The sequence below is a fragment of the Hemitrygon akajei genome, chromosome 3, assembly GCF_048418815.1.
Source record: "Hemitrygon akajei chromosome 3, sHemAka1.3, whole genome shotgun sequence".
In the NCBI taxonomy this organism is placed as follows: domain Eukaryota; kingdom Metazoa; phylum Chordata; class Chondrichthyes; order Myliobatiformes; family Dasyatidae; genus Hemitrygon; species Hemitrygon akajei.
Window position 1 is genome coordinate 173,443,005 of NC_133126.1, and position 13,842 is coordinate 173,456,846.

The 13,842-nt window shown below is 39.8% G+C and overlaps 1 protein-coding gene across 1 annotated transcript in view; it reads left to right on the top strand.

Moving 5' to 3' along the window:
- The window catches only part of meltf (melanotransferrin), an 81,787-nt gene that overhangs the window by 31,908 nt on the left and 36,037 nt on the right, over positions 1-13,842 (top strand). The window contains exons 8-10 of the mRNA XM_073041386.1: positions 1,220-1,394; positions 7,621-7,772; positions 10,893-10,989. Of these exons, the coding sequence (XP_072897487.1) occupies positions 1,220-1,394; positions 7,621-7,772; positions 10,893-10,989 (424 nt within the window). The remainder of the gene's footprint in view (positions 1-1,219; positions 1,395-7,620; positions 7,773-10,892; positions 10,990-13,842) is intronic.

Below are 13,842 nucleotides of genomic sequence, written 5' to 3' on the forward strand. Positions count from 1 at the left end.
CTTCTCAACCATACTTGAAGAGATCTGACAACTCTGTCTTTCCTGCTTGCTGTTCTTCTGCTCGAACCTCTTTTATTCCCAGACACTGCAAGGTTTCCCTTGAGCATGCCTTCTACCCTAACACTCTGCCTATTCAGTGGATTCAATGGGATTCCACTGCCGGACACATCTTCCACTCTTCCCTTAACTGACCCCCTCTGTTCAGCATTCTGAAGGGTCCCTCAGCAGCTTCAGGCTTTGTCCTTCATCAGCTCCCCTTATCATTGCACTTTCTCCTGCAAGAGCAGGTGTTTCCACACCTGTCCATTTACATTGTTCTTGCAGGTTGTGCCATGATTCACTTGCCTTTTTCCTAATCTTGCATATTGCACTTGGTGCTCAAGATGTGGTCTCCTGTACATTGGAGGAACTGAAGACAGATTCAGTGACCACTTTACCCGCCTCTGCTCAGTCTAAGAGGCTGACCCTGAATTTCCAGTTGCCTCTTACTTTAATTTTCCATCCCACCCCCTCTCTGATGTCCGTCTTTGACCTTTTACTCTGTTCCTCTGAGGATTAATATAAGCTTGAGGAAGACCACCTCACCTTGTACCAGGGCAGCTCTTGGGATAAGCGAAGCCTTTCCTGCTTATGTCAGCACAGGGCAGTACCAATATAAGGTTGATTAGCTGAAGCATTAACTTGTTCTCTCCACAGATGTTACCCTTTTTGTTTGGTGTTTGCAGCATTCTCTTCTGCTTCAATATTTCCAATTCTGCACCTCTGAGGAAGAACAAAAGAACATGCTGGGTCTAATTTCCCTCATTCATTGATTAACTCCAAAAATACCGGTGTCACTTGGCTATTATATTTCCATCTGATCACAAGCCTTTCCTTTGTTCTCTGCATCACGCCCTCTTTGTACCTTGAAACACATTCTTTTTCTCACTCTTCTAGTTCTGATCAACTATCATTGAGATGAAATGTTAATCTTGCTTCTTCCAGCTTAAATGCTGCCTGACTTGCTAAGTATTTACAGCAGATCCTTAGTTCAGATTTCTAACATCTGTAGATTTTGATATTTCACAACGCACCAATGGACTTTCATTGTAATATGTTGGTTTTGAGCTAATTTGATAGACACTCCTGTCTCTTCCATGAGGCTTTAGTGAATTATATAATTCTGAATAGCTATTAATTACTTCAGACTCTTCCATTAAAAAAGACCTTTTGCTTCCAGAAAAAGTTTGGCATTACCTCTGCTGGATTTAAGATGTTTAATTCCACTTCATATGGTAGCAAAGACTTGCTGTTTAAGGATGCCACCAAAGAATTTACTCTCATCAGAAACCAAACTTATCAGGCCTGGTTGGGGACAGAGTATCTACAATCCTTGAAAGGACTTGATTGCTACCGTAAGTGATATCTTTCAAATTAAGATGATCATTAATACTCTTCAAAGGGTTTTACCACACTGTAAGCTGAACTGTGAAATACATTATTGCACTAGAGAACATTATTACTCAAATCTACAAAACATTAGCCTGCAGATCTAATTGGTTGGTGTAGGTGTCTAAAAGGGTGTGTTGGTGTGTTGTTTTTATTGTGGTTTTTTCCATTTATTTCAATAAACATTATATAGGTGCATGTTATTGGTTACAGAGATGTGCTGCTTCCTGAGTTGATATAAAAAACATCATGCAACCATGTTTTTGGAAGACTGGTAGGATTTCATAGGTTTAAAACCAAATTCTGCATTTCCCTTTTTTTTCAGTATTAAATGGAGCTTTACATGGGGTACATGGGTATATATGCACACTTCTCCAGTGTTCAGGAACACAGGGACTTCAGGGATCGGGACCTGATGCAGGGTTTAGACCCAAGACATCAGCAATTGTTTTCCTTCTCCTAATGTTGCTCGACCCTCTGAATTTCTCTAGCAGATTGTTTGTTGCTGTAGATTTCAGCATCAGCAGTCTCTTGTGTCTGAATAAATACCATGGATAGTGGTTAATTGGGACACATTGGGACCAGTACATTTTGACCCAATTAGGCAGCTGCCCCAACTAGCGGAAGTTCCATGGAAATAATTAAAACAATAGAAAAAAGACAAAAGACTGTAACTGAGTAACAAATTTAAGTATCCACAAGTACAGAACAAATTGGAACTCTCTCAGTACTACTTCAGTACTGTAAAACTATGTAGTTCCTTATAGTTATCAATGGAGGAATTCATCCAGTATATATGTTCTTTTAATTGACTGTAAATCCACAAAATCAGTGCAGACACCTAGTATAGATAATTGACTGCTTTCTTACAATTGCATCCTCAAAATCTTCATTTTCATTGTAACATTCATGATTATTGTCGATACCTACAAATTCTTCACAGATCCTAACTTGAAGTAGTGAAATCATTTTATTTTCTTTTGGCACTGTGTAGTGTCTAACACGGTGCAAATATACGTGTCTGACATAGTTATAAACTGTTCAGCAACAGTCTTCTGCCCCAATTAAGCAACATAGTGTCCCAAATAAACAAAGGGAATCCCAGTTATTTTCTTAATTAGCTTTTGTTCTTTAAGAGTTGTTGCAAATGAGTGGCTGCCCCAATTAACTGATGGCCCAATTAACCGGAATCCACTGTACTTTTATGTGATTCACCAAATGTTATATTTCTTCTATGCAAAACAGTCTTTGTTGCTGAGATCTTTGTGCTTTTCCCATATGAGCCTGAAACTAATCTGGAACTTTTTTGTTTGGCTAAATGATGTTGTATATAGCCTGTGTTCATAAACCACACTTGGAAATTTAAAAAAGAACTGTAGATGCTAGAAATCTGAAATAATAATAAAACTTGCTGGAAATGGTCAGGAGATCAGGTGGTATCAAGGGAAAGAGACACAGACTTGGTGTTCTAGGTCATAGACCTTTCATTGGAACTCAAAATGTGAGAAAATAAGTTGGTTTTAAGTTTCAAAGAGGGATGCAGAGGACACAGGGATGTCTGATCAGGTGAAGTCAGAGTTACTGAGATGGTTCCAGTGTAGGAGTACAGTTGAAAGATTAATGAGGGCCATTAAAGAGTCAAAAGCAAGCAAAGGGACAAATACAATGGAGATCAGAAACCAAAAGACGTTTGCTGAAAATGCCCAGCACATTGGACAATGCCTGTGACAAGAGGGGGATAAAACACAAGACAGATTGATGACTTTAGACAGAAACTGGCTGTCCAATACAAACAGAAAAGGTAATTTACCTTAAAATTACTACATTTGATACTGAGGCCAAAAGGTTGCAACATGCACAGGCAGGAGATGAGATATTGTTGCTTGAGCAAATTTTGGGTCTCATTGGAATAGTGCAGATTGCCCCAGACAGATGAGTCCGTGTGAATGATCTGGAAAATTAAATTAACAGGGTGAGTAGAAGTTCATAGTCACCCCTGCATCCTGAAAGAGGGAGTCCCACAAAGAGGTCATGCAATCTGTGTTTGGTTTCTTCAGTGCGGGGGAGGCCAGATAATTATTCAAAATTCAGCGCAGGAGATGTTTAATTTATGTTTTTCTTGTGAATGTTATGTGCCTATGATACTGCTGCAAGCAAGTTTTTCACTGCACCTATGTACGTACCTGTGCGTATGACAAATTCCCATTTGACTAAATTTAAATCACCTTCACAATTTCCATTATCTTCCTGTGATTCTACTTTCAGTCTCACTTCTCTTTCAACACTGCAAACAGACTGTTTACTTCACAGCTCCCAGATCCTCTCCCTGATTTCCATTAGCCATTTCCCCCCTTGTGCTCTTCCCCACACAACTGCAGGGGAGGCATTACTGCCCAGGAGGACTCGGTGAAGCAGCAGGCAGTACAGATTCCTCACAGCTACTGTCAGTCAAAGATGTGTTAGGTTAACTGCCCCTAATGTAGGCGGGTGGTGAAATTGAGCGTAATTTGCAGTGAACAGGGTTCAGAGAAATCTAGGGAAGGTGGGGAAAAGGATTGTTTTGTGTGTTAGTATAGAATCTTTGGGCAGAATGGCCCCCTTGTATGTGTTCAAAGAAAGTATGTGTATGTCACCATATCCTACCCTGTGATTCATTTTCTTGCAGGTATTTATGGGAAAATAAAGAAATACAATAGAATTTATGATAAACCATAAATAGCAAAGACTGACAAACAAGCAATGTGTAAAAGAAGACAAGTCATGTAAATAATTTAAAAAAATGTAAATAAATAAAACCGAGTACCTAAGTTGTAGAGACCTTGAAAGTGAGTCTACAGATTGTGGACTTGGTTCAGTGTTGAGGTGAGTGAAGCTGTCTACGCTGGTTAAGGGGCCCGATGGTTGTAGAGAATAACAGTTTGTGGGCCTAGTGGTGCGGAGCCTAAGGCTTCTGTACCTCCTGCCCAATGGTAGCTTTGAGTGGCCTGAATGATGGTGAGCCTCGATGATAGATGCTTTCTTCTTGTGGCCTTGTCTTTTACCTCATCACTTAGCATGCAGGGATCCATACATTCTATCCAGGAGATAAAAGTATTTCACTAGCATTTCTTCCAGTATAAATTATTGCGTTGGTTCTCACAATCTGACTCCTTCTACACTGAAGAAGCCAGATGCAAATTGGAAGACTGAATCAGAAAACATATTTAGTCAGTCTGCAAGGCTGACCCTGTCTTCCAGCTGCCTGTTGCTTTAATTCCCATCACACTCCTGGTGCTATTCTTTACCAATCAGGTTCAACACAACTGCTGAACACCATTTCTTCTTCCATCTAGGCATATTTCAGCTTTTCATACTTGTATCAGATTTAACAATTTAAACATTTTATTTCTGTTTGTTTTGTGGCTGCCTGTAAGGAGACGAGTCTCAAGGTTGAATATAGCCTACGTTGTTAATAAATGTACTTTGAACTGGTCAGTTCTGCTCTAAGGTTATTACAATACAATGGATTGTGGTTAATTGGGCCATCAGTTAATCAGGACCTGCTTATTTGGGGCAATTCTTAAAGATTGACAAAATAGCAGGGTATCCCTTTCCTTATTTGGGACACTATGCCTCTTAATTGGGACAGGAGTCTGTTGCTGAACAGTTTTTAACTAGTGTCAGTCACTTGCAATTGCGGAGCCATTAGACACCATGCTGTAGGGTGGGTGAACAATTTTTGCGTTCATAAAGCAGTGATTTTTCTCACCGATAGTCAGCAAGAAATAAGCAGTAAAACAATTCAGAACTGTTTTGCTCATTGCAGTTGCAAGCATTCAGTCTTGGAGATGCCAGAAATAGCTGAGAGTGAAAATTAAACGATTTCACTACTTCCACTGCGAAGAATTTGAAGGTATCGACAATCAGCTTGATTGTTACAATGAAACATGATTTGGAAGGTACAATCATCAAAAGCATTGTATGAAGGCAGTCCACATCTACATTAGGTGTCTGCTCAGTCAATCAAAAAAAACAGTCAGCCTACACTGTATGAAGTCCACTGTCAATAACTATTAGGAACCAATACACAAATTTATAACACTATAATGTCATTGGTAGTATTCTAATTTGTTCTGTATTTTATTTAAATACCTAATTTTATAGAAGTCGCCCTGTAGTTTGAAAGGGAGAAGCTAAAGTCAAATGAATCAGTATTACAGTAGAGTAAAGGGAATTACAGAGGCATGAGAGAGGAGCTGGACATAGTTGATTGGAAAGGGACACTAGCGTGGATGACGACAGAGCAGAAATGGCTGGAGTTTCTGGGAGCAATTTGAAAGGCACTGAATAGATACATCCCAAAGAAGAAGTATTTTAAAGCTAGGATGACACAACCGAGGCTGACTGGGGAAGTTAAAGCCAACGTAAAAGTAATTAGAGCAAATATCAGTGGAAAGTTAGAGGATTGGGAAGCTTTTAAAAACTGACAGAAGGCAACTAAGAAAGCCATATGGAGCGAAAGGTGAATTGTGAATCTAAGCTAGCCAATAATAATGAAGAGGATACCTGAATTTTTTTCAGATATGTAAAGAATAAAGAGATGTGAGTGTAGATATCAAACTGCTGTAAAATGATGCTGGAGAGGTAGTAATGGGGTACAACGGTATGGCAGACCAACTAAATAAGTATTTTGCATCAGTCTTCAGTGTGGAAGACACGAGCAGTATGCGAGAAGTTTGACAGTGTCACGGGACAGAAATGAGTGTAGTTGCTATTACTAGGAAGAACCTGCTTAGGAAGCTGAAAGATCCGAAGGTAGATAACTCACCTGAAGGTAAAGATCCTTTCCCTTCTCCAGCTCTGTATCACTTTCGCCAATCACCTTTCCGGCTCTCAGCTTCACCCCACCCCCTCCGGTCTTCTCCTATCATTTCGCATTTCCCCCTCCCCCCACTACTTTCAAATCTCTTACTATCTTTCCTTTCGGTCAGTCCTGACGAAGGGCCTCGGCCCGAAACGTCGACAGTGCTTCTCCTTATAGATGCTGCCTGGCCTGCTGTGTTCCACCAGCATTTTGTGTGTTGAATCTTGAAATAGTTCTTTTCTTTCTTCACAGACACTGGCTGATATGTTTCTTCTTTTGGTTTGATATCTCTTTTGATCTGCATTTCACAGCTGTACTCTCTGCTTTTTATCACTCTAGCTTTCCCCATTAACTATAAACATTTGAATCACCCTGGCAACTCTGTCTGAAAAATTTCCTTTGTGCTTTCCACCCTTCCTCCATCCTGAAGATAGGTTTTGGCCCAAAGAGTCAACTGTTTATTAATTTCTGTAGATGCTGCCTGACCTGCTGAGTTCCTCCAGCATTTTGTGTGTGTTGCTTACGTTTTCCAGAATCTGCAGAATCTCTCATGTTAATGATTTCCTCCAACATCCTTTCTGCAACTTAGAAATAACCTTGTTTCCGTAGCCTCCCAGTCCCAATGAAACATCCATGAAGACGAAGACCCGAAATTATGCCTGTCCTTCCACCCAGCTGCCTGACATGCTTAGAGTTACCAGCATTTCTGTTTTCTTGTTAAAACTCTGTGGTTGAATTGTTTTTAAATCAATTCCAGTATTTTCTGCTAAATCATTGGTAACACAGGACAAAATGGAATCAGAATCAGGTTGAATATCACCGGCATATGTCATGAAATCTGTTGACTTTGTGGCAGCAGTACAATTCAATACATGATAGAGAAAAATTGTGAAATACAATAAAAATATATTAGTTAACAAACAAGTAGTGCAAAAATAGAAATTAAGAAGTAGTGAGGTAGATATCGTGGGTTCAATGTCCATTCAGAAATCAGATGGCAGAGGGGAAGAAACTGATCCTGAATCATTGAGTGTGTGCCTTCGACTCCTGTATCTCCTTCCTAATGGTAAAAATGGGAACAAGGCACGACCTGGGTGGTGGGGATCCTTAATGATGGACGCCGCCTTTTTGAGGCATCAGTCCTTGAAGATATCCTGGAAACAGTGGAGGCTAATGCTCATGATGGAGCTAAGTTTACAACTCTCTGCAGCTTATTTTGATAGTGTGCAGCAGTCCATTTCTACATGTTATTTAATTTATAACATCTATACATGTTATTTAAAGCAAATTGTGACAGTGAAGTTGCATCAGTGCAGACAGATAATAACCTAGTGTTGCTTTTTCTTCAGGCTTGCCAGCAACTCTGCGCTGGTGCACACAATCCAGAAGTGAAATACTGAAATGTGGAGATATGGCTACAGCATTCCAAAACCAAAACCTGACACCACCAATTCAGTGTGTATCAGGTGACAATCCCACTGACTGCATGATAAAAATTAAGGTAAGATCCAGATTTGCACAATGCCCACAATGATAGCTGCTTAATGTGCATGGTACATATGTGCGCCATTCCTGTAGGACATTAAAACAAACCAAATCTCTCTTTCAAGGCTTGCATGTTATTTTGTTGGATTCTTTAGTATAGAACATCGCACTGAAATGAATGGTTTGTTGTAGATCTTTATCCTCAGGGTAAAAGTTTATTTGGTTTGCTCAAAAGAGTGTAAAGAGAAAGATCAAAGCCTTTTTTGAAACAGCAGGCCTCATTAATTTAGTATGCTCATTTTTAAAAGTAATTCTAGGAACATAAAATGCCGTTAAACATAATAGATTGTGGTGTGCTTGGGACAAAAATTTTGAAAGTCTCACAATTTATAAGCTTTACACTTGAACTGCAAATGTGAATGTTGTTATTGTTTTTAAGGCATTGTGACACAACAGTGTAAAGAGAAACAGAGTTAATGTACCTTACAAAGAATCATCATCAGAACTGAGAAAGTTAGAAAACAAGTTAGTTTTAAGTTGTAGAGATGAGAAGCAATGGATAATGTAGAGAATTTCTCAGATAGGATTACCAAGGTGAAGCAAAGCACTGTTTATAAATAATACTAAATACTGTTAAGAATCCAAAGTGGAGAAAGATTGGCAAGTGGTGTTGCCAATTGGCATGGATGGTTTGAGGAGTCCATATAAATAAACTGATAATTATCTCCAACCTTGCCTGATCTCTTCCTTCTCATTATTTAATTCACAATGCATCTTTATCTTAAGTCCACGTCATACACTTCATCCCCCGTGTTCTCCTCAGTACCTGACTTCCTCATTGCCCATCTCTCTGCTTGCTTCCTCGGTCTTTCTACTTCGCTCCATTCCCCAGATATATTCACCCCTTCAATCAATCCTCATCAAACTCTTTCCACACAATTTCCTCACCTTGCTCTCACTCCCAGATCTGCCCATCATACTCTGACTGGTTGTACCTCTTGATCTATCCCAGTCTGTCCTCGCTGATCTCACTGACCTGATTTCACCACCCTGCTATCATAACCTGATCCCACTTCCCATTCCTGTCTTACTCATCTCCCCTCCTTCTTCCATCCACTGACCTCTGCATATTCCTCTCATCCACAAATGTTCTCACTCCACTCCTGTCCCTTATATTGCCACTCTACTCACAATCTTAACCTTCTTCCTTCCTTCCTGCCCACTGACATCTCCATCCTTCTCCAATTCCTCCTACCCCACCCCCCAACCTATCTCTCCACCTCCTCTCTCTCCACCTTTGGGTCTCTTTAACCAGATCTCCTCACTTCGTGATCTCATTATCCTTGATCAGTCCAAACCAACCTACAACTGTCTCCTCCCAACAATGTTTTCTAGTCACTGAAAGAAAAATGGGTGCAGCGCATGAAATACTGCGAGTGCATCTGTTTCATTGGATGATGTTTTTGATCCTAAAACACAAGCAGAACATTTATGATTTTCCCACCACCCTATACCCGCCATGCAGAGCTGTTGAGTTATTGATGATGACCTGTGAACTGAGGCTTCTTATGGCGATGGTGTTTGCTCAGGAAATGGATCCTCATTCAGTGGAGGTTTCTGGAAAGTGTGGTTACATTCTTATCTGGGGTTAGATTTTACCTGATCCTTTGTACTCAGGATGTGAACATAATTGAGTCGGGAGCAAATATTACTTGGAACATTGTGTTCAGGTCTGGTCACCTGTTATTGGAAGGATGTGGAAAATTCAGAGATGGTGCAAAGGAGATTTACCAGGATGCTGCCTGGATTAGGGAGTATGTCTTATGAAGCAAGGTTGAGTGAGCTAAGGCTTTTCTCTTTGGAGGGAGGGATAAGAGATGACTTGATAGGTGTATAAGATGATGAGGCACTGATTGGGTGAATGGCCAGGATGGAAATAGCTAATACCAGGGTGCACATTTTTAAAGTGATTGGAGGAAAGTTTCGGGAGGATGCCAGAGGTAAGTTTTTTTTTAATACAGAATGGTGAACGTGTGGAATGCCCTGCCAGGGATGGTGGCAGAGGCTGATATATTAGGAGCATTTATGCAGGAGGAGAGGGTTAGATTGATCTTAGAGTAAGCTTAAAGGTCAACACAACATCTGAGAAGAATGAGATATTATTTAATTATAACAATTTATTTAAATTAATGTAAAGAAATAAACGGATTATCTCGCAGCACTTAATTGTAAATATTTTGAGAAAAATTCTTCATTAATATGGGCTATGCGTTTATCATAACACCACTCTCGCCTTCTGGGGTATCACAGGACCATTGTACTGAAGGCCTTGACTCCATATCCCTTCCACAGGTAAGAACAGTCTACAAGTGGACTTGACCAGTAAACCCAAAGTTCCATTTCCTGGGCTGCCACTGACACCTTGCTGTTCTCCAACGCATTTTATTGTTTTTAAATAATTTTGAATATTAAATTTAAATGAAAAATATTTGTCTTGGAATTAAGTTCGAAAATAAAAAGTAAATTATTTTAAAGTACATTAAACTACTACAACATGATGAGAAAGGTAAGTTTAAAGAAAAAAAAATAAACATTAACAATAAATATTGGAAATCCCATACACATCAGTAAGATTGTTGCTTGCATGGGATCAAGGGCAAATGCAAAGTTGGAGGGCTTTCAACTCAGAATGATCCAGAACTATTGCTGGACTTAGTGTTGAGTCAAAGCCTTCAGTAGGTGTCCTCGTTCAGGGTTATGGTTCACAGTCACAGAATTCTGCTGTACAAAGTAGATGCTGAAACTAGAGTTACTGTAAAACCGTCACAGGAACATGGCATAGGCAACTTGATCCAAGGATCAAGTTGATGATTCTTTGAGATGTCAGATGAATAATCCATCAATTGAATATTCTGTTTTCTCGTATAGGCCTGGCTGAGGTGTCTAATCAACCTTCTCCATTCTTTTTCTTTTCTATTATTTAGAAAAGTTTATCAGCGTTTTTCTTCTACCTAAGGCTTTCAACAAGGAGGTCTAGTCTTCATGTCCCTACAATATTCTTTAATTATGTAATGAAATGTAATTTTAATCAATATCATGTATTGATTTAAATACATTTTTTATTGTTTCATCACAGAAAAAAGAAATTGATGCAGTAACCTTGGATGCAGGACAGATTTACACAGCTGGAAAACTGTATGGATTGGTGCCTGCTGCTGGAGAAAGTTATACAGGTAAGAAATATAATAATTCAGCAATTATATAGTTCCAGTGAGAAACTGCACTTCAATTGCATAGACAGGAGAATAAAGCTGACTGTCGTACTCTTGGAACTCTGATGCATACTTGACACAACAGTACTCAGAAGAGGCAAAGAGGATACTGAATCCTCCTAGAGCGCTGAAGAAATCTTTTTATCCTGGAATCATTGACCATAAGATTATGAGCAGATTTAGGCCATTTGCCCCATTGTGTCTGCTGCACCATTTAATCATGGCTGATCCAATTTTCCTCTCAGCCACGATCTCCTGCCTTCTCCCCATATCCCTTCATGCCCTGACCAATGAAGAATCTATCAACCTCTGCCTTAAATATACATGGAGACTTGCCCTCTACAGCTGCCTGTGACAAAGAATTCCACAGATTCACCATCTCTGGCAAAAGAAATTCCCCCTCATCTCCATTCTGAAGCTTTGTCCTTTGGGCTGAGACTCTCCCACCATAGGAAACATCCTCTCCACATCCACTCTATCAAGGCCTTTCACCATTCGATAGGTTTCAATGAGGTTCCGTTCATTCTTCTGAATTCTAGTGAATACATGCCCTGAGCCATCAAGCAGTGTTCATATGACAAGCCATTCAATTCTAGAATCATTTTCGTGAACTTCCTTTGAACACTGTCAAGTTTCAGCACATTCTTTCTAAGATAAATGCCCAAAACTGTTCACAATACACAAGGTGAGGCATCACCAGTGCTTTATAAAGCCTCAATATATTCTAGTCTTCTTAAAAGGAATGCTAATATTGCATTTGCATTCCTCACCACTAACTCAACCTGCAACTTAACCTTTAGGGAATCCTGCACAACAACTCCTGAGGCCCTTTGCAACTCAGTTTTTTTGTATTTTCTCTCCATTTATAAAATAATCAGCCCTTTCATTTCTTCTATTAAAGTGCATGACCATACACTTCCCAACAATATTCCATCTGCCATTTCTTAGCCCATTCTCCTAATCTGTCTAAATACTTCTGTAGCCTCTCTTCTACTTCAAAACTACCTGCCCCTCCACCTATTTTCATATTGTTTGCAACAAAGCCATCAATTCCATCATCCAAATCATCGACATATAATATAAAAAGAATTGGTCCCAACACAGATTCCTGTGGAACACCACTAGTCACTGGCAGACAGCCAGAAAAGGCTCACTTTATTCCCACTCTTTACCTCCTGCCAATCAGCCACTGCTTTATCCATGCTAGAGTCTTTCCTGTAATACCATGGGTTCATAGCTTGTTAAGCAGCCTCATGTGTGGTACCTTGCCCAAGACCTTCTGAAAATCCAAGTACACAGCGTTAACCGATTCTCCTTTGTCTATCCTGCTTGTTATTTCTTAAAAGAATTCCAACAGATTTGTCAGGCAAGACTTTCCCTTGAGGAAACAATGCTGATGACAGCCTATTTTATCATGTGCTTCCAAGTACCCTGAGACCTCATCCTTAATAATTGACTCCAACATCTTCCCAACCACTGAGGTCAGACTAACTGGCCTGTTGTTTCTTCTCTCCTTTCTTGGAAGAGTGGAGTGACATTTGCAATTTTCCACTCTTCCAGAACCTAGTGATTCTTGAAAGTTCATTACTAATGCCTCCACAGTCTCTTCAGCCACTTCTTTAAGAACCATGGGATGTACACCTTCTGGTCCAGGTGATTTATCTACCTTCAGACCTTTCAGTTTCCCAAGAATCTTCTCTCTGATCTGGTAACTTCACACACTTCATGACCCATGACTCCTGACACCTGAAACTAGTGTCTTCCACAGTGAAGACGGATACAAAGTACCTATTCAGTCTGTCCACCATTTTGTTGTGTCCCATTATTACCTCTCCAGCATTATTTGCTAGCAGTCCACTCTCAACTCTCTTTTACATTTTGTGTATCAGAAGAATCTTCATTGTACAGAAAACCTTGACAAACACATGATAAAGAATCCTTTACTCCATCTGGATTCATTTGGAATAACAACAATATTTTGTGCTATAACCACTTAAGCATTCTTTAAGTAATTCATTTCTATTTGTCTGTCAGACATTTTATGTAAGTGTAATTAGAATTTCAGTATCACTAACTAGGCAATATACTGTATTTTGTTCATAACCATTAGTGTCAAGGAGTTCATTGCTATTCTATCTAGTGGGTGAGAATGGAAAATTTGATACTTAGAATTCTGTGACTAGTTTATTGTTTTTCAAAGGATTTTTTTTCAATTGAAACACTAAACTAAGGAATTCACAATTCCATTTACATATAAATTAAAAGTAACGGTGTTTGTAGTAGCAAAAGTACTAATTGCATTAGTGTGGACTGATGAAATGATTACACTGTCTGTATGGAATCACAGAGCATATGTCAAACTCAAGGCCCGCGGGCCAAATCCGGCCCGCGGTGGAATTATCTTTGGCCCGCGAGATAATATCTAATTATTATTAAAGCTGGCCCCAGTAATCGAAGCGCCTATGGCGTATGATATGGCTAATGCTGAGTTTATTCAGGTACCAGGTTTTCAGGGTTTTTAGTGTTTATTCGGCAGTCTTGCTTGGCAGTCTTCTTCATAAGAAACGGAATTTGTAAAGTGAAACACTTTGTAGTTATAGCAAAGACTGAGACACATGAGAGCAAGCTGAAAAAACAGAGGCAATGAAAGCTGCGTTCGCACGCGTCCGACTGATCCGGCCTGCATGAAGCTGCATTTTGCTCAATCCGGCCCGTGACCTAAAATGAGTTTGACACCCCTGACTTAGAGGGTGAATGAGTACACTCCACGTAGATAGTTTTAGATGGGGGTGGGGGCAGTCTACCGACCAGCCT